We start from the raw sequence: 24920 nt of genomic DNA, 5'->3' as shown, positions 1-24920 counted from the left end.
AACTGGTAGAAAGAACTGCTGTTATTGCTTATCCAATTTTTTCATGCAAAATCTTTTCTGTGGCCTGCCAAGTTATGTATTTTAATCAGTTGTTTTACAACAAGATCCCACCCCAGACTTGAGCCCAGCAGCCTTAAGGTTGCAAACCCATGTAACTCACTGCTAACAGCACTGCCTTGTCAGTGACAGCATTAGCAGCCCAGCCTAATTTAGTGTAAGGGAATTGACTGCTCATAGCCTCACTGAAGTTAGCAGTGTGTTTCTGATATGCAAAGGAAATTAAGATGGCCAAAACTGTGTTCCTTCACTTCTGGTGTGGAGTCAGTTGCACGGGAACTCAGTCATATTTGTAATGAACCCCTTCTGAAGAGTCTGCAATAGCCAGTTTATTTTCTTTGTCCCAAAAGAACTGGTTTGCCTTCCAGCGTTTTTGAATCTTTGAGACTTAGCATTGAGACAGCACTCGGAAGTCGTTAACGGATTTTGCCGCGGTCACACTGGATATGGATAGCGGCTGCGCCAGCTAATAAATTCACCTTGTGATTGGGAAAGGTAGGCTGATTGGTATGCAGTGCTCTGCGTCCAAGTCGAGTTGGAGGTATTGAAGTTGACAGAAGGGCAGATGCTCCGGTGCTGAGCTCGGGGCTGTGCAGTGACCTCAGACAGCTGGCCCTTGTTTCGGGAGGGGGTCCAGGTGGCAAAGGGGGATCAAGGGGCTGGAGGAGGGAGCCTTGTCCTAGCGGCAGGTCATCTCAACATGCCAGGAAACGGATACAATACTGGTTACAAAGTCAAGCTCTGCTGGTTTGCTTTTCTGTGCATAAGTCTGTATGTCTCTTGTCTCTGTCCCTGTGCAGGTCTGTCCATCTCTCTTTATGTGTGAGCTTACGGTGAAGGTCACTGTTAGACAGGGTACCTCTTGAAATTACACTTCAGCGCTCTCGCTAGATACCTTCTGCTTTTCTCCTAGGTGAACCAGCAGATGTCTGGCATGAGCCTGAATGGCACGGGGGCAGGAGCAGCAGTGGGTTTTGGCCAGCCTGGTACGTGGGCCGGGCCCCCCTCAGGCCAGACCCTCAGCACCCAGCTGTGGAAGTGAGTGACAGGGCGGGGCGCCTGCAGCGGAACCAGCCACGCACATCAGCCAGGCTGTGCCGCATAAGCGCCCCCTTGATCAGTACCGTACTGACAAGTTTCTTTTATTTCCAACCATTAATAATGAGGAATATCGCCTTTGCCCGGCTGGTTATGCATCAAAGCATTGGGTGGCCAGAGTTTTAAGTTTTAAAGACTGACAACTCTGTACGTCTTACGTACAAACTTTATTTTAGTTTTTTTTTTTTTTTTTTTTCCTTTTTTTTTTTTCTCCAAAGCATATTAGCAAACAAGTTGCTGGACCAATTATACAAGCGTCTAATATATCGTTACCAAATCAATAGTGAATAATAATAGTATTTAAATGGAAGAGAAGTGGTTATGTTAAAATTCCTCTCCTGTGTGTAATTTCCTATGTCCCAGCTATCCTCTAGAAGATATTGTATAGGAAACTGTATTGTGTGTTACCATAAACAGAGAAAATAGCCCCCTTCCTTTTTCTTTCATCCACCATCCCATCGGTTGAAACCAATCGTTCCTCTTGCTGTGATGTTAGTTGTGCACATAGTAGAGAAAGCAAGGTGTTTAAGAGGAAGACGTACGAGGCAGACCGAAGATTGTTTTGTGGGTGAAACAAAGCTACGAAGAGCCGTGGCACTGCGGGGGGGGGGGAGGAATAAACACATGGATCGAATGCATCGAACAAACTTTGCAGAAGAACATTTTCATCTGTTGCCCAAAGCAGAGCTGCTACCACAACAGGACCACACTGGACACCTCTGCCCGGCAACGAAGACGGAACTCAGAGCTCGTCCTCCATGTTTATTTCTGTAATGTGTTTACATTTTATGGTGCCTAGTACAGATGAAATGTTATTTCCGTGCATTAAACAGTGAACAGCCATAAAATTTCGTGTGATGTTTTTGAACCCACAGTATGATTTTTTTTTTTTTTTTTTTTTTCCTTTGTCCTCGCTCTTTACCTTCATAGGTCGTTTGCACCAAGGCCGGTTGTGGTGGCCCTGCTGTCTTTGGAGTACCCCATATCACAGCTCCTGAGGTGTGATACATGTGCCCCACTGAACAGGCAATGTGGTGATCGCTTCTAGAGCTTTCCTGTCGCATTTTGAAACGAGCAAGGCAGTCTGATATTATTAGCACTCTTGGAAAGTGGCACCAATGGTTGTCAGCGGTCTTCAGAAAATGAACTCGTCGTGAACTGCAGACGGAGTTTTCCAGAAATCGTAAGAGTCATGACTGATGCACAGTTCTCTTGGAAATCAAACAGCTGTCAACAATACAGTTTTTCACTATATGAAGCAAAGTTATTCTGGATGCCATTTATGGCCTGTTGTGCCAACTGGTGCAGACCTGTTAGACCTCGATAGTGACAGTGTCCAGCGGTGGATCGGGTTCATTGGTCAAGTTCACCTTCTCTGTGCGAGTGTGCCACACAAGGACCTATGGGCAGAGCAGAGAGGAGACCACAATAAGCCGGTACAAAACCAGATCTAGCTCTTCTGAAAAGGATCTAATGGCCACAGCCTGCCTCCCCTCTGGCACCGCTGCCTCCAGGTCAGCAGCAGTGTCATGCTCATTTACCGTCAAGAAGCATTAGCCATGGAATGAGCTACCTTTTACTTCCCCCCTGCTTTACTCTGGGCTGCAGCATCCACATCCAATGCGATGCTCTGTGATGTGTGACCTTACCCCAGAAAAAAAAAAAAGCCCCGCCTTTGCTTTTCATATCTTCCAGGCAGAAAATCCAGTTTTCCCCTTTCAGTGTAAGTCACGAAGCAGCAGCAGCAGCGCCGGAGTCCTGTGCTCCGGCCTACTCTGTTCTCAGGGAGGTGTCAGCTTAATTCGAAATGCTGTTTTACAGTATGATCTGAGGGCAATGCCGGAGCTGGCAGGCCTCCGCAGCCTCCTCAACGCTCCACCAAGCAGCTAGGGACCCGCCGCGCTCAGTTTATGAGAGAGAGCTCGTTCTCGTGCACGCAAGACCCCCTGCGGAATCGACCAGAGTGCAAGGTGGCCGTCATAAAAGGAGTTAAATAAATAGCAGTTCGTTCTGAGTTTAAACTGGATTTGTTTTGAGAACCAGTTTGGGATTTCCATAGACTACTTGCTTACTTAATGCTTTTATTCAAAGCAACTTTAAATAGTGTTTTTTTTTCAGCTAGATGGATTAAGACACTTCCTAAAGGGTACAACAGAAAGATCCATCCTGGAACTTGAACTGGTAACGTTAAAAATCTGCATCCTTAAACATTAAGCCACCTGTTGCCCCATCTGCATATTAAGTACAGTCCAGGAAGGATCTTGCGTTCCTCACCATTCCACTGCATAGTCCTTCAGTATGTAATTTTCAAGGATGTTGTTATTGCCGGGGTTGGGGTTTGGGTGGTACAGCTGGTGGCGCTGGTGCCTCTCGGCTCCTGGGCTGTGGCTTCTGACAGTTTCGTTCTAGTCTGTCCAGAGTTTGTATGTTCTCCCTCTTGTTCACTTTGGTTTCCTCCCCAGTCAACAGATGTGTGTTTCAGGTGAACTGCTGGATCTAAATTGCCTGTGGTGGGTGTGGGTGTGTGTCAGATTACTGTGTAGTGGACACTCATCCTGTCCAGGATGAGAACCCTCAAACCCTACACTTCCAGGAAAGACTGGTTCACTGCAACCCTGCATTGGACAAGCTGTGATGGATGGATGGATGGATGTATGTATGTTGAAAGGAAGACAGAACAGCCAATATTAGGATGGACCACAGTTTGAAGGCTCAGTGTCCAGGCGTGGCTCTCACTTCTAGTGTCAGGGAGGTGAGTGCCAGTATTTCAGTTTTCTCTACATTTGTTTGCATTGTCGGTTGCCTTTAATGGTTTGTTTGACGAACACTTAACGTTCCTTTAGCTGATAACCAGTCATCCGTCTCCATACTGCTGAAACGACAGGAATTAAAAAGGCACAAAGCCACATTTGCTTAAACAGAGACACCCTTTACATGCTGGAAATATCTTTAGATGACGTTATGTTCATAGGGGGAATTTGGTGTACTAAACAACTACTAGTTTCACTTTGAACGTTTTGACTTTGGAACCCTTACAAATAAATGTTTAAACATTTTCTATTCTTTACCGATCAGTGTTCTTTATCTGGGGCCTAAAAATAGTTTATGTGCAGCAACATGCTTCAGATAGATGTTAAAAAGTAATATAAATTGTATTTAGTTTCTGTGCACTGGAACATTCTTGTATCTTCAGCACATATTGTCTTAGTCTGGTATACCAGATGTCCTCTGCAATGATGATTGAGGATGATTATGCCTCATTTTGACTGAATTAGGATCTGTCCTGAAACTCTCTGCAATGGTTCTCGCTGTGGGAAAGTTTCCCATGATAGTCTCAGGACCAAAAGGGCCGCACAGCAGCAGAGGACCGTGATGCGACTCACTCACCCGGGTGCAGTTGCTGGCCTTGGGTTCCAGGTCCCGGACCGTCGTGATCTGCCTGAGGAAGTCGGACTCCTGCATGCCGGGTTTGGAGCCGTGGCGCTTGAACAGGGCTTTGGGATTTGCAAGCACCACCTGCAGGTTCACAGCGAAGCCTGAGGAGCACACAGGTATGCGTTTTACCCCGCCTGTCCGAGACGCCGTGATGTATAGCTCACCTTATCCTTTGTAGAATTTCTTTTTTTTTTTTTTTTTTTTTTTTAGGATATAATGGAACGGAATTGTTTAAAGAATTTTTTTTCCCCTAAACAGTTGTTTTTATTTTCCTGAATGATGTATGGTGAATGTTACGCTCCATTAACAACGTGCACCGTTGCAATTTCATGCTTCACTCGCCGCACCTGTAGTTGAATTCAGGCCTGTTGCTCACATTCACTGTAGGTGACAGCGTATGTATAGTATTCCTTCGAATATACGCGCCACTTGGTTATTCCGCTTACGCAGGTGCTTTTAAACAGCCGTCACAATGGCTTCCTTTCCATTAATTTGAAGACAATTTTCCCCAAACGTTTGATTTAACCATTTACACGTCAGGGTAATTTTTCGTGGGGAGCAATTCAGATTAAGTACCTTGCTCAAGGGTACACGGCAGGTCCGGGACACTGGTTCTAAGCATTATGCCACCTGCTGCATCAGTATTACTTCTGCTCACAATTACCGCAGTACTCCTTTGAAACACACCCCCCGTCCATTTTAACTTTGATAATATTCCAAGAAAGCACGTAATAAATGGGAGCCTAATAATTCTAGACAGGCCATCTATTCGGTCGTCTTTTTAACGTTCTTCGAGCCCACCACTCTTACCCAGTACATCACAGCTAAAGGACGCGGCATTCGGAAACTCTCTGAACTACTTCTGCCGGCGCTTCAAACAGGTCGCGAAAGCACCTTTTTTTTCCCTTTTTGGTTTTTATCCTGACTGGTGCTCAGCACAGCCAGTTAAATCCTCCGAGTGGTTTAACAACCATAAAAAAGCCTTCCGGAAGAGGCCCGGCAGCGAAACCTTGGCAGAGTGTTTCGAGGGTCTTTGTATTCTAGAGAGCCGGTACCTCATCTAGATTCTTAATGTGCGGCTGCTTTGTAAAGATGTCGCGCAATGTCATTTTCTCCTGAGCTGTAACATATATTAACGGTATAATTCCCAATTCTTTGTATTGTTGGAGGTACAAGCTGCATGCCTACCCCAAGCCGTTAGATTTAATGCGTCGGACTTGTTTTGACTGCTTGCATCGATCCTAGTTTTGTACCGTCTCATGACGCCACCCTGTCTGTCCCACAGCGTACATAATTTGTGCATCTATCGTTCACAATTTATAGCAGTGCTTCAGCGATCCAGTGGAAGGTGAGGTTTTACCTGCCATGTCAATAGGGAAAGGACGGCCGGCTCCCCAGCCTGTGTACCAGCCCACCACCGTGCCGTTCTCCACCAATGGGCGCTCGTACCGTCGCCCTCCAACCAGACCCACCGGCCACACGGACACGTGCCGAGTCCATCGCATCTGTTATGAGAGGCAAAGGTGACGTGTGAGGACAAAGCAGCACGTGCAGATTTTTGAATATTGAGTACAAAAACTGTTCAGAAACTGTATTGTACCTCTTGGTCTGTGACCTGGTTCCACCCAAACTGGGAAATATTACCACCTTTGGGTCATTTTTATTACATTTGACAGCATGGTAGATGATAAAATGGCAAACAGTGCTAATTTAATTTAACTTGGATTTAATTTATCGATTATCAGCTTAAATGTTCAGAGAATTTCACTCCTTTTTAAAAAAGAAAAAAAGCGATTTAAACTAAAGTAATTCTGAAGTCGCAATGTGTTGCTCGTATTTAATCGGTCCATTCTTATGAGTTGTTAGTATGCATTGCTCGGTCTGGAGAACAAAGCTGAATGGAGAGATGAAGAGAATATAAAATATGAAAAGAAACCTTTTCATTGCTCTGATGCTGTAACAGATTTGGTTTTAACAAGTCTGGAGGCGACGCAGGGCTGCCGCTGCCTTTCACTTTCCGCAGACTGTTCCAGAGAGGCCGAATAAAGGCCCTCTTAGCAGAGTGACCTGGGTGCACAAAGTGCATTAGTAAGAGTGCAAAGTGGGGCAGCGCTGCGCAAACAAAGCATCTGCTGTCCTTTCATGGTGGACCTGATGCTGCTCCAAGCAAAGAGCATGAAATCAGTCACCTGAATTCACAGTCCGCTGCCCTTTCCAGTCGCTCGTCTTGCTCCTTCGCTGATGCCTTCTCCACTTTGTGAAATCTGCTTTTATTTAAAGCATCTATTTATGAAGTAGACTTAACAGCAAGTGATGTGATGATTATGGCTGTCTTACCATCCGAAGGTTGTTGGGTAAAATCCTGTTTCTGCTGCCAGTATCCTTGATCAAAGCATTTACTCTGAATTGATACGGTAAGATAACCTGCTGCAAAATCTCCTATGACCTGCTGCATAATTTCTGTCCCCTGAAGGGGGCACATTAGATGTGTCTTTAAGGGTGAATATTATAGTGCTGAGTCCTAATGCATCTTACAGAGGAAAATACCACATATACAGTACTTTAATGTTATAGCACGTTAGGGGCTTGAACACACACACACACACACTTTCAGAACCGCTTGTCCCATACGGGGTCACGGGGAACCGGAGCCTACCCGGCAACACAGGGCGTAAGGCCGGAGGGGGAGTGGATACACCCAGGACGGGACGCCAGTCCGTCGCAAGGCACTCCAAGCGGGACTCGAACCCCAGACCCACCAGAGAGCAGGACCGTGGTCCAACCCACCGCGCCACCCTGGGGCTTGAACAGATTTCTAGAAATGGAGATGCGTTCAAAAAAGGGTTTTTGGTGGATCTCAGGAGGATACATTGTAAACTACTGTATATTATCCAAGTCCTTTAGATAAAGGTGACAAAGGTTTTAAAAAATGTGAAATTTCCATAGCAAATTCAGAGCTAAAGTCCAAGTGTAGATGTTTTTAGTAGAATTTGTCTGCCATTTTTATACAGTGGGAGCATCAGTTTCCACCTCACTGAGGGTAGAACTGATTTCTACAAAAGCTGTATTAAAATATTAGGATGCCCCAGATCTAGACAGATAATGCACATTCTCCATAATAATCAAATGAACTTGAGATCCACCTAAATTTAAAAAATGGTATCAAAAATTATGCACATGATGCACAGAGCATTTATAATAATGTGGGAATATATGCATGATCTAAATTACAGGCCAGTGTAATTACACTATTTTTCACAATTCTCTCTTCCATTTTTAGTTTTTTTTTTTTTTTTTTGTCACAAACAGGATGGTTTACGTTATACTACGAATTAATAATGCACCATTTCTGTCGTCTGGGACCATGAAAAATAGGGAACGGAAATCATTTCCGTCTCGTCTTCATTTCGAATAGTCATTTCCAAATTATAACATCTCGAAAGACACATGACATTTTTGTCTTATAAATAATAGTCGCTGGTTTGGCAGCTATTTCTACACTTACCGACTGAAAACCACTGCGATCCGAAGTCGCTCCTTGGGACAGAGGGTGTAAACATCTGTTTTGATTAATAAATATGGTCACGACCCGCGTTACTGAGGGGTGTCGTGTGTAAGCGGGAAAATAGGTTTATTGTAAATCGTTGGGGATTGTGGGTAAAATGTGAATTAAGCGTTCAACCGTTATGGGGACTCGCAGGGAATATAAGCGGTTCCGTGTCTGTTGGCCAGCAGAAGAAATATAAAGCCTGAGTGGCGCTGAGCAGGCTGGGAAAGCTGGGTGGAGGTGCAGATTCTTGAAGAGAAGGGATAGTCGGACCGAGAGACTTATTTTCTTTTGTTTTCGCCGCTGCTTCTCGCTGTGTGTCGGTCTTCCAATAGACGTTTATACTGAGCGTTGTCCGTTCGTCTCGTCTTCACCTCATCCGAACCTAGAGCGCTAACCTCGTTGTGGGTGGCATATTTGTTCTCCGCGACTTATTTATTCATTTATCTGACGCTTTTCTCCAAAGCGACTTAGTGTTAAGGTTACAATTATTTACCCATTTATACAGCGGGGCAATTTTACTGGAGCAATTTAGGCTGAGTACCTTTCTCAAGGGTATTACAGCCGCCGGTGGGTATCAAACCTGTGCACTTTCGAGTCAAAGGCAGTAGCGCTAAAAACTTGGCTACCGGCTGTCCCCATATAATAAAGACATAATGATAAATAATCAGATTCACAGAGATTCACTCATTTATGCAGCTGGGTAATATTAGTGTGTCGATTCAGGGTAAGTACCTTGATTAAAGTGTGGGATTCAAACTCATAACATTCCGAATGCAAGTCGCCTGCTCTAGACTCTGCGCACAGCAGCCCACACACACAGAGTATGAAACCGCTTGTCCCGAGCGGGGTCGCGTTGAGCCGGAGCCTAACCCGGCAACGCAGGGTGTAAGGGGACACACCCAGGACGGGACGCCAGTCCGTCGCAATGCACCCCAACCGGGACTCGAACCCCAGGCCCGCCAGAGAGCAGGACCCGGTCAAACCCGCTGCGCCACCGCGTCCCTTCACAGTGACAGTGGGCTAATTCTCTTTAATTCTTTGTTAAAAGAGCAACACTCTCTTGCTGTCCCTTCCCCGAACACAGCCCTTCGCTCCTTACTGTGGTAATTACTGTATCCCCACAGACCCCCTCGAGTCCGGCGAGCTGGAGAGTCCGATGGCGCGTTTAGCGTGGATTTATTGTGTACCTGACACGGCCTGGGTGACCCGTGGACTCGAGCAGAGACTCCTCCGCACAGAGTCCTCTCAAGACAGACGGGGAGTGTCTGTACTCTGTACTTGTCTTTCACTGTACCTCGGTGTTACACACACCTGCTCCCAGAGATGATCGTCATCGTTATTTTTTTTTTTATTCGGCCCTTTGTCCAAGGTCTCTCGCACTGATAGATCTGCAACTTTGTAAGTGGCTAAATCATGGTATAGGCGGGGTATTTTTACTGTCACTTCAGGCTAAATGCTTTGCTCAAGCCGGCAGCAAAGCAAATTGCACGAGCGAGGTGGGACTGGAACCTGGGTCTTAGTGTAGCTCTAACCACTACGCCACCTACTGCCCTTGTACCTGTCAGGAAGCGTTAGGTGACTGCATGGACCTGTGTGTGTGTGTGTGTGTGTGTGTGTGTGTGTGTGTGTGTACACACACACACACACGGGCAGTGAGCGGACGGCAGCTCGCGCGCACCTCCTCGAAAAGCTCCAGGCTGTACGTGTTGTCATCGTCCGCGAAGAAAACCACACCGGAGTCGTTCCGCGAGCGGTTCCCCCGCAACCAGTGCAGCGCCGCGTTCCTCTGCTCGGTGCCGCGCGGCGACCTCGGCCGTTTGTACCTGAGCAGCGTGGCCGCGTGCAGGTGCGTGTGTCGCAGCCCGGCGCGAGCCAGGAAGCGCGACACGAGCTCGGTGCGCGCCTGCGAGTCCTCCACCACGATCCAGTGGAAGCTGGGCACCTGGCGGAACGTGTTGGAGAGGCGCGTGAGCTCGGCTTTCTGCACGTCCCTCGTGTACGTGGGGGTCACGGCGTAGATCACGGGCAGGGCTGCGCGCTCCGTCCTCGCGTGGGGCACCGCGTACAAGTGCGTCCTGCGCTGGATCGCCCTCCTCGTGTCCACGTCGATCATGATGATCACGATGAGGATCCACGGCAGCGCCGTGAAGATGTAGCTGTAAAACAACGTTCTCATTTTTCTTTTTTTTTTTTTATATTTAAATGTCCCGCCGCGGTTTCGCGGTTGATCGGCTACCAGCAGAAGTGGTGGCGCTCCGGGTGTTTCCCACGCATCCAGCTGTCGCGGGGTCGTCCACGAGAGGAGGCGGGCGCGTGAAGTGGGTTCGCGGCACTATTTAGGCTGTAAATCATCCACAGGGCTGGTTCCGCAAACAGTCCATGTCGAGCGGAGCTTTAATCTCCTCCAAGTCCTCGGTGGCTCCCTGCTCCTCCGCGGACTCCTCTCCACCACCGATGCGCTTCTGCACGCGGAGAACAAGTTGCCGCGCGCTCCATGAACGTGCATGTCGCGCGCGTCACTCCGCGGGGGTAAGTGTCACGCAGCAGCCGGCGCGCGCTGGAGCTGTACGAACGGGGCCGTGACGTCATAACTTTGCCTGACACATTCTCCGCGTCTGTGCGAGCAGCAGCAATTACTGTATTATTTTTTTTTTTAACGATTCCAGGAAATATGATACTCAAGAATGAAAACTTTGCAACAGAAGCGCTTCACCTTTGCAACCTTTTGCCCAAGGTGACTAATGATGAGCTTTAGAGGGATCCACCTTTTGTACAGCAGTGTGATTTCTGTGTCAATCCAGGTTGAGAACCTTGACCATGGGCTCTACAGCAGGAGTGGGGATTTGAACCGGAAACCTTCGGACTGCATTATGTTTAGCATGACGGCTGTGCCACCTGCCCGCTGTCCCTTTGGACACGTTAGAATAAAAATGCTGCCGGTCCACGCTGAAGCCGATTCGTCATATGGTGCCAAGGAATGAAGGCCCAGGGCAGAGCGCTGACGGCGCACGATGGCAGGAGATGAGATTTTCGTTGTTGTTGAAATTCTCTTGTCCGTAGTCTACATAAAACAAGTCCACGAGGAGGGCTGTTTTTCCAGTTATTGTCTCGTCTGTGAGGCATGTGAGACCCAGGAGATAAAGCTGCTGACAAACCAGGTGTAAATACTACATTCAATGCATTTTGTGAAAATGTCATTTTATGTACTCTTCCTAAGTAAAAACATCTGTAATGTTTTTGTTTTTTTTTTTTTGTTTTTGTTTTAATATTCTGTTGTGCTATTATACAAGCATCCAAATTTTTTTTTTTTTTTTTTTTAAAAAAAAAGGAGTTTTCAGCTTGTGTCAGAGTGCTCAGGTGTCTTTTTAACTCATTTAGGGAACACGTGACTTTGGCTGCTAGACTCAGATTTATTGCTATTAATAAAAATAGCAGGTTACGCACAAATCTTTATGTACCTGTTGTACTGATGCAACAGCACTGCTGCTCTTCGTGTAAATTGCACAACTGATGGAACAGAAGCCTATGTCCAGTGCAGGGTCGCTGTGGTCTGGAGCCTATCCTCGAAGCGTGGCGTTTAAGGCAAGGTACACATTAGATGGGACACCACTCTATCACAGAGCAGTCACACACACTCATTCACCCACACATTCACACGCTGAGGGCAATTTATAGTCACCAGTTCACCAGGAACACATTTCTTTGGACTGTGGGAGGAAACCAGAGCAAAGACATAGGGAAAACATGCAGCCTCCGCTCAGAGCCAAATTCAAGCTCACATCTGAACCCATATCCCAGGAGCTGTGAGGCAGCAGCACTACCCACTGCACCATCATGCTGCCCCACGTCAACTGAGGTGTAAGAAAATAAGTAATCGTACCGTAGAACATTTGCATGATGGTTTTCTGTTATTTTGCCTAATTAGGTGTTTCCAGAATTTCTTGCCTTTCAAACCCATTTTGAAATAGGTTGCAGTAAAAACAGGATTTGCACTTCTGTGCATCCTGAGCAGATGTTCTGCCTTTCAGCTGGTGATGTGATGTCTGCCCCAGAGAGGCCTCATATTCAATCAAGACAGCTTTTTAACCGATCAAGTTTTTGTTTGAGAAGATATAAAATATTCCGAAAATGCCGAAGTCCCAGGAACTAATCTTCACATTCTCATTCATTGCATTCAGAGAGAAATTTCTGCCAGGGATTACTTACCTTCCAGAGTGATGCTCTGAAGGTCCCCTTTGCCACCTGTATCTGCATCTGCAGACTGCGCCGCACATATAGAACGATTTGACAAAACCATTAAGCGCTTATTGAATTCTGGGAGCAATGCAAGCACTTTTCCCCTATTGAAAACGCAGTGAAGATTTCCCCCCACAGGTGCTGAATTAGAAACGGTTAAGGAGCCTTGCGTTGCAGGCGCTGTTGTGTACGTGAAGAAATGCGAGCTTCTCTCCAGTATAAAACAACACAGACCGAGTTCCTCAGCGGCGCAGCTGAAAGGTACTTGGACTCCATTTCTCCCGCTAAGTGGTTTTATTGTTCACGCAGTGTGTTTATTGAATACGTTGTGCACCAATCACGAGAGGAAGACGTCGGCAACGCATCGGTACATTATTAATAACCGTTTCCGTAATGCAGGTTACGCTGGTCCCAGACCTATCCTCGCAATTTAGGGTGTGTGACAGGAGGCCAGTCCATCACAGGGCAATCGCACACGTTCGCTCACTAACACACAAACGTGCGCAGTTTGGTCACTGGGTCACCTGACATATGCTTCTGGACTGTGGGAGGAAACCAGAGCACCCTGGGGGGGGGGGGGGGACATGCAAGCTCCGCACAGACTGAGCTGCCTTCGGATCCACAGAGCAGGAGACTCCAGCGCTACCCGCTGTGCCACCATGCTGCCCAATGTCGGCAGTGAGAGAAAATACCTCTTCCCGGTGTTTTTTCGAGAAGGACTCCTCCGCAGCAACGCTGCACTCCCCAGAAAGGAGGGAAAGGGTAAACGGCTGATGTAAGCTCCCGCTTAGTGCCAGCACCTCGACTTTGTCTAATTAATTCATGACTCCTTTAATCACTGGAAGACCAAGCCGTTGCCTGATCAGTTCAGAATAATTATTGCAGCATAATTGGACTGTTCTCTTGAATAAGAAAACCCCTGGGTGTACTTCATGTTCCATTATGAATGTTGAACAAGATGGGAACTGAAATATTAATGGTCAATCTTGTAGCCTTTGCTTTTTGTACACGGTTCCGCGCTGCCGCAAAGGGACGCGGAGGCCGCGGGGTCCCTGCGGATCCGGCGTCTCCGTCTGAAACGTGCAAAGAGTCTCTCGTAGGAGTTTATGACCTTCTGGAGACGCTTGGAGGAGGACGGTAACTGGCGCCGCGCTCTCGGTGTTCTTCCCCCGTTTCCTTTCCTGTGCGCTTGCTATAACCGTGGTGATGGGACGGAAAGATGACCGAGTAGCAGGTGCCTGATAGGCCCACAGCTGGGGATTAACAAGAAGGGGTGTGGGGGGCATCACATGGATCCAGATCTGAGGTTTTAATTCAGTCCGCATTCCTCCTGCTGCGTCCCAAAGCGATCCAGACAGACTGTCTGCAAAGACCCAGACTGGAGATGCTACAGCGCAGTCTGGACTGGGCCTCTGACATCACAGGGGACACACTGAGCCCTTCACGTGCTTGCTGCGCTCTGCCTAGAGCGCCTTAAGGGAAACTGCTCCCCCTACTGGCCAGTTGCGGCACTGCACCCCATGTGTTCCCTCTGGCAGCAGCACTAAAGGGCTGCGCGGTCCACTTTTGTTGAACACACTTCCTCTGTTCTACTGACCCACTCCCATTAAATTAAAAAAAAAAAAGTATAAGGTGTAAACTATTTAACGGCTATTAAAAATGCATGCTCAGCTTTTGTATGTGTGACTTTTCTGTAGATGCACTGCTTCATCCGGGTTATTACAGGAGAAACGAGGAGAGCGTGGAAGGCCCCAAAAAGGATGAGCTCCTCTCCTCAATAGGCAGATGAGCAGCACCTCACAGTAAAGGTGTGCCCTGGCTGGGGGGTGGGGGCGTTGGCTCGCCGAGTGGAGGAGCTCTTTATTACGAGAGCGCTCACTCGAAGTGCATTAGCCTCTGTCTGGAGGGTTATTAGTGCTGATGCCTTATTAATGGAGCCAGAGCCTGAGAGTTATTCTGGGGGCTTGGAGCAGACAAGCGGTTCACCATTGGGCAGCGAGAGTAGCAGCGCTTCTGTGCATTTCAGTCGACATACCTGAGGGAACTCAAAGGTTTCTGTTCCTTGATGGAACGGTGGGGTTCAGTTTCCAAATACAATATCCTATTTCCCATCTGGGAACACGGCCAGTCTATTCTGTCATAGATTTAGGGCAACGGCTGTTCTTCACATGCTTTATATTACAGTACTGACTCAATGGTCCATTAAAATGACATTTGAGCCAAATGGATGTTAAAGTAATCCATAAAAAATGTGATTTTGTTGGCATTAGGGCAGCAGGCGCTGTAGTGGTTAGCAAGCTAACAGTCCTTTTTTTTTTTTTTCTGTTTTAATAAATCCTCTTGAGCTGCACTACCCTTGATCAAGGTAGTGACCACAAATTCTCAATTTAGAAAGTTTTGCATAACTTTATGCAAACCAAACATTGCTAGTTGCCTCAGATAAGTAAATGATAATCAAAATAATAAAGAGGCTTATATACTGAGGCATTTATTGGCATTTTAATCTAATTTTAGTGTCTCCCCCTGGTGGCAACACTTAATATGACACACTGACACTCAAGTGAATGGGAATCCATCCATCCATCCATCCATCCATCCATCCATCTTAAAATTGTAGTTGTTACTTGTAAAGTACTCGTATCTTTAAAATTTATTTTCAAAAAAGCCCAACTTTCATAAAAGCAAAGCTTGGTATACGTGTCCTATTATAACAGTTTTGAGAACAAAGGTGCTCACTATCACATTTGACAGCAAAGGCTCCCAGAAGCAGCACCAAGATTTGTCACTCGAACGCTTTGGATCTACCAGATCTGCAGTGAATTTATCCGACAGCGTACATTCAAATTTACATCATTCTTCGTTAACCGAGGGACTGGGTGTTCTTACTGAAAGAAGAGCCCGAATCTTTCTCCGATGTCTTGTCGGTGGCTGTAAAAAAGCAGCTGTGAGGAAGACCACTTGAAGTCCCCCTTGGCCCACGAGCCGAGCTCCCTGCCCTCTGCCATGTAACGACAACTAAAGAAAATGCTGAAATTCTTGCAAGTTTCAAAAGCTGATTCATGCAGTTCTCAGCTTTACACTAATGTTCCCAGGTGCTGGAATGGCCTGTTCATGTAAACATCATCCTTCCTCTGGAGAAACACAGTCCCAGTGTGACTGAATAAGTTCTCTCTTGATTCAAAATATGGAAACTAGTTAAAATGATCCTTTTACTTAACTTCTTTCCATCCATCCATCCATCAATCAATCATTCACCTCTTGTCCAGTGCAGGGTGACAGCGGTCCGGAACCTATCCCCACAGCATTGGGCGTTGGTGCAGGGTACACCCTGGATGGGAAGCCCGTCCATTGCAGGACTCCATCATTTAAGCCCCTGTTTAACTTTGCTTACAAATGGAAAAGTCTCATGAACTGAGTCATGTTCTTTTTTTAACCACAGAACTGAGGTGTAGTACCATGGTGAATGCAGCGCTGTTTCATCTTGCCAAACACTTACCAATTACTGATACTGGGTGAGTGGGTGTCGGGGGGACGTATCCATGCTGGTTTTCCCAGCAAACACTCGGAGCAGTATTTTTCATTCAGGTAGAGAGAGTTTAGAGCACTGATTGAAAGTATGTGGAGTCCTTGTGTCCCTTGGTTTTACCACGAAATGGTTATTTAATAAAAATCAGTGTTTCTCATGTGACATAACAGGTGTGTGATGATCAATTCCATGTGTTGCTTTAGAGGAAATTATGTGCATAGTAGAAACACGGAAGTAGTGGAGGTGTGAAAATAAGTGAAGCCCAAGTTGTATTGGTTAAACTGACCAGGTAAATAGAATCAGGTGTGTAAATCATCATAGTTTACTGATTTTCTAAGTTTATTTGAAGATTTATCCTCGGAATTTCATAAATGTATTTGAAAAATTTGCCCAAGAATAATGACCATCCCTGTAGGGTTCACATACTTTCAAGCAGCACTGTAGCTATTTGGTTGTTAGCTATTCTTGCTGTAGCTATGATCGCGTTAATTCCCTCCAGATTTGGCATGACGCGTGGGCACGGGATGATTCCGCACGACGACGGACCGCAGCTCAACATTTAGCACGGCATTTCTCTCCGTCCACAGAGGCACGGCGTAGATCAGCGCACATGTACACGCAGCCACCCCACGGACGCGCAAGTCGCTGTGACCTTCACTCTGCCGTCAAGCGCTTTGTAAGATACGAGGCTCTAACTTTTGCAGGCTCTCATTTCCCACATTCCCCAGCGTGAGTTGTACCACGCCGTGTCCATTTTACTACCCGCTGCACGGAGCTCCTTGCTGTCGGAACCGTTACCTCCGCAAGGCCTCATGTTGTGCTAGATGGAAAGCGAGCGGCTAAGGCCACGTGCGCAGCAGGGCGAGGCTAACGGAACGGAGAGACACCCCCCCCCCGACCAACCCCCACGTGTTCGTTCCCACAGCGCTGTTCCCGTCGACAGACACAGCCATCATTTGCATAATCTCAATTAGCGAGTTTACAAGGTGAAGGCGCCTGGACAGATTGCTCTCATCTGCGCGTTAATTGTTTTGGGGGCTGAGGTTTCTAGACGGCCGTATTCCTCTCGGGTTCCAGCTCGTACCCTTGCGGTCGCGCTTGCGGGATTGCAACCGTGTGCTTGCGACACGAGGAGCGCGCTAACCTTACCGTCCTTACTCCATTGTCGCACGCTGCTGATTATCCTTCATTCTTACATGTAACACACTTTTTTTTTTTTTTTTTTTTTGGCAATGTGTGCTTTTACAGTTTACTGTTCATATTTGATTTGCAGCACATCTTAGAATTGGGCTTGATTGCAGTCCGAAAGTGAAACGGGGCATCGTTATGGGGAGGGAAATGCGTTCCAGTACCGGATACATGGTACAGCGCAACGTGTGTGTAGAACTGTGTAGAATTCGCTGTACTGAGAGTGTGGAATTACTGTTATAAAACACCACCAATATTATAAGCAGTGATGATAGAAACTACAGTTTGACTGTCCAGGGTCAGATCCCAAAGTGAACAGACAAGGGTCAAAGTCAATCATAACCAATCAATCAGGACTGATTTAGATCACTTATCCTTATATCCTATGGACCCGATCGCCTCCCTGCGCCTTCACTTTCTACGTCTCTTCGACTGCTAGGTATCAAATGAAGAATGATGAAAAATGAAGCTCTGGTCAACTAAAATACAAATTTACTGGAATTTTTTTTAGCCGTATTGATGTGTTTTTTATTTTGATAATGATAATGTCAAAATAATAATAATAATCATTTGATATTAATTTTCATAATGTATACATATTGCACACACACATAGACTATACATGTATATATACACACACACTCACACACACATTTTCTGAACCGCTTGTCCCATACAGGGCCCACGGGGAACCGGAGCCTACCCGGCAACTCAGGGCGTAAGGCCGGAGGGGGAGGGGACACACCCAGGACGGGACGCCAGTCTGTCGCAAGGCACCCCAAGCGGGACTCGAACCCCAGACCCACCGGAGAGCAGGACCCGGTCCACCCCACCCCACAGAAACACACTGGACACAATCCAGTACTGGAATCCTCCTGTTTGGTATCCATCAGCTCCTTCCTATCTTCACATTCCTCTGGAATTCTGTAACTCCAGAAAGGCCAAGGTGTACTGTTTTTTTGGCCCTGGGCAAGAATCAGTGTGGTCCCCAAAGACCTGTATCTCTAAATTAATAAAGGTACACATACATATACATGCATATGACAAAATTATTGTAGATATAGATATGTACAGATCATGAAAAAGGAAAGTTTGGATTTACAAATAAACTGTTCTATGTAATTATAACAATGTGTGAACATCATAAATGCAAAGAACACAAATTTATAGTTTAATGACTGAAAACGGAGTTCAATCTTGAAAATATGTTTAGAATAGGGGTTAAACCCAAAGGTTGAAGGTTCAAATCCCACCTCCAGCTGTAGCACCCTTGAGCAAGGTACAAAATTGCTCCAGTAAAGTTATATGGATGTATAAACAGGTAAACAATTGTATTTTGCTTTGTGGAAAAGTGTCAGATAAATATATATGTAATTTTACCTACAAAGTTGCAATATTTCAAAGATGCAGGGAGGTGGCACATCATATGATATATATCATCTTCACACATCACGTGATGTATAAGGCAGCTGATTTTCAATTTCCTAATAAAACTGTTGATATATTAGCAGGACTACAATTTCTTTTTTTGATTTTACCTAAATTTGGCACATTAAATTTCACCACCACCCCCCCCGGCAGCTGCCTAGGTTTGCCTTATCACAAAATCAGCCTGTCGATACTGCTTCTTTTTGTTGGAAAGAGTGAGAAATGTGAAGTTTTGGGCCTCCAGGCTAGATGATGAGCTCCGGCTGAAGATCAGGTAAATCCGGGCACACGTTTATGGCCCCGCTGTGATCAGGAGCGATCAAGCGAGGTCCAGGGCCGCTGTCCACTTTCCCCCTCGTCATTTGCAAGGCCCAGCCGATTAACTCCATCATTTAGTGTTGTTTTAAGGATTCACCTCACCCACGTGAGGTGCACTAGGAGCGTCGCCAACGTGGCTCCTGGCAGCGTGAGAGCGGTGGCCCTGCCGCTGTAGCTGTGCTGCTGGAGTCACGACTTCCAACGAACTCTGTGCAGTGTTATGAGCCCACACACCTTATTCACCAAGGTGACTTACGCTGCCAGATACACTACTTACGCTGGGTAATCACGCTCATCGCCTGCTTGGCAGCTCGCTGCTCTCCTTCACTCCACACCGTTATTTCACAAGTGGGACAGCAAGCGAGAAGAACCGAAATCATTAATCTTTTATCATTTCAGCACCGCGGCCATTGATTAACCTGCACATTCTTACTCTTTATAATTAATCCACGGTGGAGTCGTGACAAGAGATTTTTATTTCGCTGATATGTCGGCTCCGCGTGTTGGAGGTAGGCCAGGTTGTCGGTGTAACCTGTCTGTTTAAGCGATCTGGATTTTGTCCGGTACAACTGGACAACACATCCGGCTTCATTTCTTGTTTCTCTTCGTCTGATTTAACCCCCAAACGCCCACAGTGGCCCTGCAGCAAAGTGCCAGCATGCTGGAGCGATATGAGCTATTACTGCGTTCTTCTTTTACTGACTTCGTGTCTCATTAGGTGTTTCAAAAAGTAGAGCAGTGATCAGCTTTTTCTTTAGTTTTTTTTTTTTATTAATTAATAAAATTGGTCTCGGACCCTTTCAGACACCAGAATAGTGGCCAAATGAACAGCTCTCCAGCTGTTTCCCATTGCGCAGCTATTCCCCAGGAGGCATTTGTCTACTATAGATCATGTGCAGCTTCAGCTGAGGATCAGCCCTCTCCTACACCCCCCCCCCCCTTTTCACACACACACACACACACACACACACACACACACACACACTTTGCTTTATTTGTTCCCCCTTCATGCGGAGCCTCCGCTCGTATTGACAGCCCGTTTCAGTTCGCGCACCTCCTCCGCTTGTTTGCAGGGCAAAAACATCTGGTCAATAAATGTAAGCGTAAACATGAATATAATGAACGCAATAGAGAAAGGTTGGTTTGTGCCATCCGAAAGCGAGAACCAAATGGATCCATATCCCAAGGGGTAGCTGTACCGTTGTACTTTTTGAAGCGGGTCCATCATTTGAATGCTGGAGAAATAGCGAAACATCCAATCTTATAGAAATGGTTGAAAATGTACATTCTCCAAAGTGACTTACAGTGATTTAATCTTTTATACAGCAGGGTAATTTTGATTGGAATAAAGTTCTCCAAGACTAGAAATCATGGTGATAACTTTATATATATATTTAGTATATATATATTAAACATAGTGAGCGGGGGGGGGCACGGTGGTGCAGCAGGTTCGATTGAGTCCTGCTTGGGGTGCCTTGCGATGGACTGGCGTTCCGTCCTGGGTATCCCCCCCCCCCAGCCTTGTGCCCTGTGTTGCCGGGTTAGGCTCCGGTTCACCTTGGGACAAGCAGTTTCAGAGGGTGTTGTGAGTGCATGTGTTTGTGTATATACACTCTCACACCAGTACACATACTTTTTATTTGGTGTAAACACAAAAATGATGATATAGCGCAAATGCATTCTGGCCGCATGCGTCACGCTGAGGAAGGCTCATGGACAAAACGCATTCGCGCTACATCATCAGTTTCGTGTTTACATTAAATAAATAGTGAACTCTACATGGCTACCACCATGAGTGCCGGTCTTATTTAAACACTATATTTCAGTTTTTTGTAGGCTTCGCCACCCGTTGTAACAGTTGCCTCCTGCATTTTATTGCGTACGTGTTGAACTGTCCATTAATTTCACCTGGAGCAATTCAGAGTGAAAACCTTCTTCGTGTACTACAGCAGAAGGCGGGATTCAAACCTGTGACCTCCGGGTGTAAGTCAGGAGACAGGCACCCAGCAAGCAAGTGTAAAAAGGGTGTAATGAGGATGAAGTGCAGACAGTTGGTTCATTGAGCGTCTTGGCTGAAATGGTCCTTCTGATGTTAAGCCAGGTAATGGGATGAAATGCTTGAGGATGGTCCAAGGATCGAGCGCTGGAGCTCCTCTCTGGGGGTGCGAGGAGCGCAACGTGAACGCGCTTTACGTGTTGAATATACAGGGGTGTCGGCCGCCCTTTGCAGAAGACGCATTTTCACACTTAACGCTTGGATGTGACAGGAAACTGATTTATTCTGCCTAAAAAAAAAAAACTCCGCGAAATCAAGGGCTGGTAACACTCAGGTGGCTGAGGTGAGGTCCAACACAACTGTTCGGAGCATTTTATTCTGAAGGAAAATAAATGAATGCAGGGGGGAAAAAAAAAAAAAAAAAAAAAAAAACATGGGTTCATTTCTTTTGCTTTGAATGAAAATTACCGCAAGACCTACCTCAAGTTCGGCCACATTGCGAACAGTGGTGCGCATCTTGTACGAGAACACGCACCTTTCCGCAGCTCCAGTCAAAAGTTTGAGTACACTCGCCGCTAACTTTCGGTTAAGGGGAAACGGGTCGTCTGCTCAGCTCTTCCCAGACACGAGGGGCAGAGCGTGGGTCGACCTGCTTTCTCTCCCGTTCCTCCCACGCACATCCGGCTACTACCCACGTTTCCCACTACGGCTTTACGTCCACGTAATCTGCAGAATATGTGCAAAGCTGTAACGCGACGTTAGGTTGACTTTTCTCGTGAATTGTTGTCAAGCGAGCGTGACGACTGGCTGCGAAGTGAGGTGAAAATTCCAGCCAGGTACGGCAGAGCTGAGATGAGCGATTCTTCATCGCAGGACCGTCTCAGTACTGGGAGCGTTCTCACCTTTCACACACCTGATAACTCACTGGAACCTGGATGCTGTACTTACCTGTGAAATAAACCTCTGAGGGCAAAATCTGTGAAGCTGACATTTCCTTTACCAAAGAGCAACATTTTCTCTCTATAATTTTTACGACTATTATTATGAGCTCAGAGGGAAACGCGAGATACTCTGCATTTTTAAGAATTCAAATATTACGCCGTATTGGAATGCTGATTCTTCGGCAGCAGTTTCTACTACCGAGAATTCACGAAATGCAGAATCGCCGTTTCTTAACGTTGCCGAAAATGCGACTCGTCATCGTCTTTCAGCAGCATCATTTCACCTTCCTGTCCAGTCGTTCACCGTGAACCTTACACAGAAATGAGACCTTCTCCTCAGTGGCGCTCCAAGTTCTCATGAATATTCGTTTGCTGTAACCCATCGGGTGGATCATTACACGCTGGTTTCTCGGGTTACGAATGTTCAGCATACACATTTTCAAATGTTCGTTTATTTTTAACAGTATTCTTCACTTGAGGTTTATATATATTAAAAAAACTCAGCTAAGTGAACACAACCTGTGTTTCTGCACTTGAACATTAGTTGACTGTAAAACACACCCAAACAGAATAGGAATTAGTGGTCGCCTACATTCGACATCCTTCCACAGTGTTCACAGGCCATTTTGTGTTTTGAGTGTTGGTGATTAATAAGATGACAAAAGGATGTATTTTACCCGTGTTTTTTCTTCCTTTTATAGTTTAGAGGCCAGGTGGCAAACTGTTCCGTGTCCCTCTTGAAGCATGACACCCCTGCCAACCCAGGAGAGGTCAGGTGAGGCACACGCTGTCCCTGTGTGTGCTGTCAGGTTCCGCGAGTGTCAAAAATTGTTGAAGACCAATTGTGCAGAACTGGTGCTTGGATAGAAATGAGTACTCATGACTTCTGAGAGTGAACAGCCATTCCTGCACTTCTGGGTAACGTTAATTATCGGACTACGGCCACAGCGGTCAGGTACCATGTAACTGTAGTAATCTAAGTACTTTTGTTTACCATTTTCAGCACTGATCTGCTGTTCACAAGCAGAATGCTGCACGTTGTGCTTTGGAAAGTGCCGGTGCACGGCGGGTTGCCCCATGGAAAAGGTCAGAGAAGGAGAATGTTTGCTCAGTAATTAATACAATTGTGTAATTTGTGCAATGTCACCCGCAGTGCAGTAGATGCGTTGCATCAGTACCATTTGACTTAAACGTACCTCTGGCTCCTAGCTATATTATTTTTGTTAACTAAAACCTTATATGTATGCAGAACTGCTTGATATTATACCATACCCACATCCTAAAATGCATTATTCAAATGAAAATATGATCTTTAAATACCAGTTAAAGTCTGTTGCCACAGAAGTGAGATTGTAAGAGTGTGTGGCTGCTGAGGAAGCTATGTTTCTGTCAAAAAAGAGCTTGTGTTGTATATATTCAGGCTTCTGCATTTGAACTATCAGTGTAAATACATGGAAGAAGAGACTGAGAACAGACACCTTTTCTCCCCCAGGGCCTTGGAGCACATAGAAAGTGGTGGCGGTGTGGCAGCAGCCTTTTTGCACAGAGAACTATATCCTCATGGAAATGTATGAGCCTCATGTGACATCTAGTCTCTCTCTCAAGCATGGCATTCCAGCTTCTTGCCCTTCGGCATGTTGGGAATTTTCCAGAAGGGTGGTGTACAGGAGGTGCAGAGGTTGGGAGGTGTTAGTCAGGGCCCTGACTCTGCCCTCCCACCCTTTCCCAGGGCACGGTAGCACACAACAGCAAAAGAGAACAGGCTTCTTTACTCCAGGAAACATTTCGTTCTCCCCTCAGCTGGTTCCTCACTACACACGCTGCACGGTCATTTCATGCACGCTAATAAGAATACTTCACGTAATACAAAGGGGACGCCCGTAAGAAGTCTCCTGGTTATCCTGGAAGAAATTCTGCAGGCCAATTATCACTGGAAAGGAGCTGGTCTTAAGAACTACCCTCCATTAGTGATTACAACTCAAAAACTAGTCAAAGACTTTGCTCTGAAGCCCATTACTGTTTCTTCACAGAGCTCCTAAGACACCATTGGTAGAACAGTGATAGCTGATTTGGTCAGAAAACAAACACATTTGACAGTTTTTAAAATCCATTTTTCTAACAATTTCAAATGTGGCCTGGAAAAATTGGATAATTCAAAGCCTAATTTTGGAAAATCTGGGGCTTGCAAAGATGCCAACTCCATTTCATTAAATCAGAAAAAGAAAAGTGAATAACATGATCAAGTATATCAAAAGTGACTTTGTTCATGTGCGCTTTGTACTCCCCCTCCCCAGGTACTACATCTCACTAACAGTGCTACAGAAAAACCAACCTCTCTAGGAGGATAATTCTCCTACAGCTTTCTAGCAACTTATTCCATTTCTTTGTAAGCCGTTATGCACAAATTGGCCTCGCTGAAACATGAACATTACCTCCGACACCAACCTACCACCAAAACAGCAAGGGCCAGGGCAAGAACCAGGGCTTTGGCTTCAACCGTGTTTGAATCCAGCACCATTTGTATTTTCTGCCCGTTTTAACATGGGTGATGGGGGACACACACACCCCGGACGGGATGCCAGTCCGCCACAAGGCACCCCAAGCAGGACTCAAACCCAAGACCTACCACGGAGCAGGCCCCGGCCAAACTCGCTGTGCCACCACGCCCCCTAACTATGCACAGATCTGGTAAAAATGTGACTTTTTCCAGGCAGCATACGAAAATTAGTATTACTTATAGTAACCATACCCTGCACTACCAACAGGGAATTCTGTGTGTGGCCGAGTGAGATTTGACAGCTACTGGCAGCTCTGATTGTCCTGTGACTGTCAATGGAGGCCCAGGTCATATTGCTTTGTTTGAATTACCACCACAGCAAATTGCTGCCCTCTAGTGGAGCTATAGGCAAGTGTGACAAAGTGAGACATTTACTTTGATTCATTTATCTAACGCTTTTCTCCAAAACAACTTAAATGTTAAGGTACTTAAAATTATTTACCTATTTATACAGCTGGCTAATTTTTACTGGAGCAATTTTAGGGTTAGTGCCTTGCTCAGGGATAGTGCAGGTAGAGTTGGGATTCAAACCTGCCACCTTCAGGTCCAAAATTAGCAGCTCTAACCATTACACAGCAGCTGGTGTCTCA

The 24920-nt window shown here is 46.2% G+C and overlaps 2 protein-coding genes across 4 annotated transcripts in view; one reads left to right on the top strand and one right to left on the bottom strand.

The window, feature by feature from the left end:
• The window catches only part of smap1 (small ArfGAP 1), a 51977-nt gene extending 50371 nt beyond the window's left edge, over nucleotides 1-1606 (top strand). For both annotated transcript variants that reach the window (XM_018750938.2, XM_018750937.2), the window contains one exon: nucleotides 971-1606. In XM_018750938.2, coding sequence (XP_018606454.2) covers nucleotides 971-1099 — 129 coding nt within the window. In that variant the 3' untranslated portion in view covers nucleotides 1100-1606. The remainder of the gene's footprint in view (nucleotides 1-970) is intronic.
• LOC108933618 (galactosylgalactosylxylosylprotein 3-beta-glucuronosyltransferase 2-like) lies at nucleotides 1354-11379 on the bottom strand. 2 transcript variants are annotated; one of them, XM_029258787.1, is made up of 5 exons: nucleotides 9819-11379; nucleotides 5951-6095; nucleotides 4543-4691; nucleotides 2466-2555; nucleotides 1354-2313 (listed from the first exon to the last, which is right to left on the bottom strand). In XM_029258787.1, the coding sequence occupies exons 1-4, from the start codon at nucleotides 10314-10316 to the stop codon at nucleotides 2469-2471; spliced, it is 879 nt and encodes a 292-aa protein (XP_029114620.1). In that variant the 5' UTR covers nucleotides 10317-11379; the 3' UTR covers nucleotides 1354-2313; nucleotides 2466-2468. The 2 variants fall into 2 exon arrangements, with proteins under 2 accessions (XP_029114620.1, XP_029114619.1); XM_029258786.1 differs by having other exon boundaries at nucleotides 1354-2555.
• Between the last annotated feature and the right edge of the window lie 13541 nt (nucleotides 11380-24920).

The sequence above is a fragment of the Scleropages formosus genome, chromosome 16, assembly GCF_900964775.1.
Source record: "Scleropages formosus chromosome 16, fSclFor1.1, whole genome shotgun sequence".
Taxonomy (NCBI): Eukaryota; Metazoa; Chordata; class Actinopteri; order Osteoglossiformes; family Osteoglossidae; genus Scleropages; species Scleropages formosus.
The sequence above is the reverse complement of the archived record's forward strand: the minus strand, read 5'-3'. Positions and strand labels throughout refer to the sequence as shown.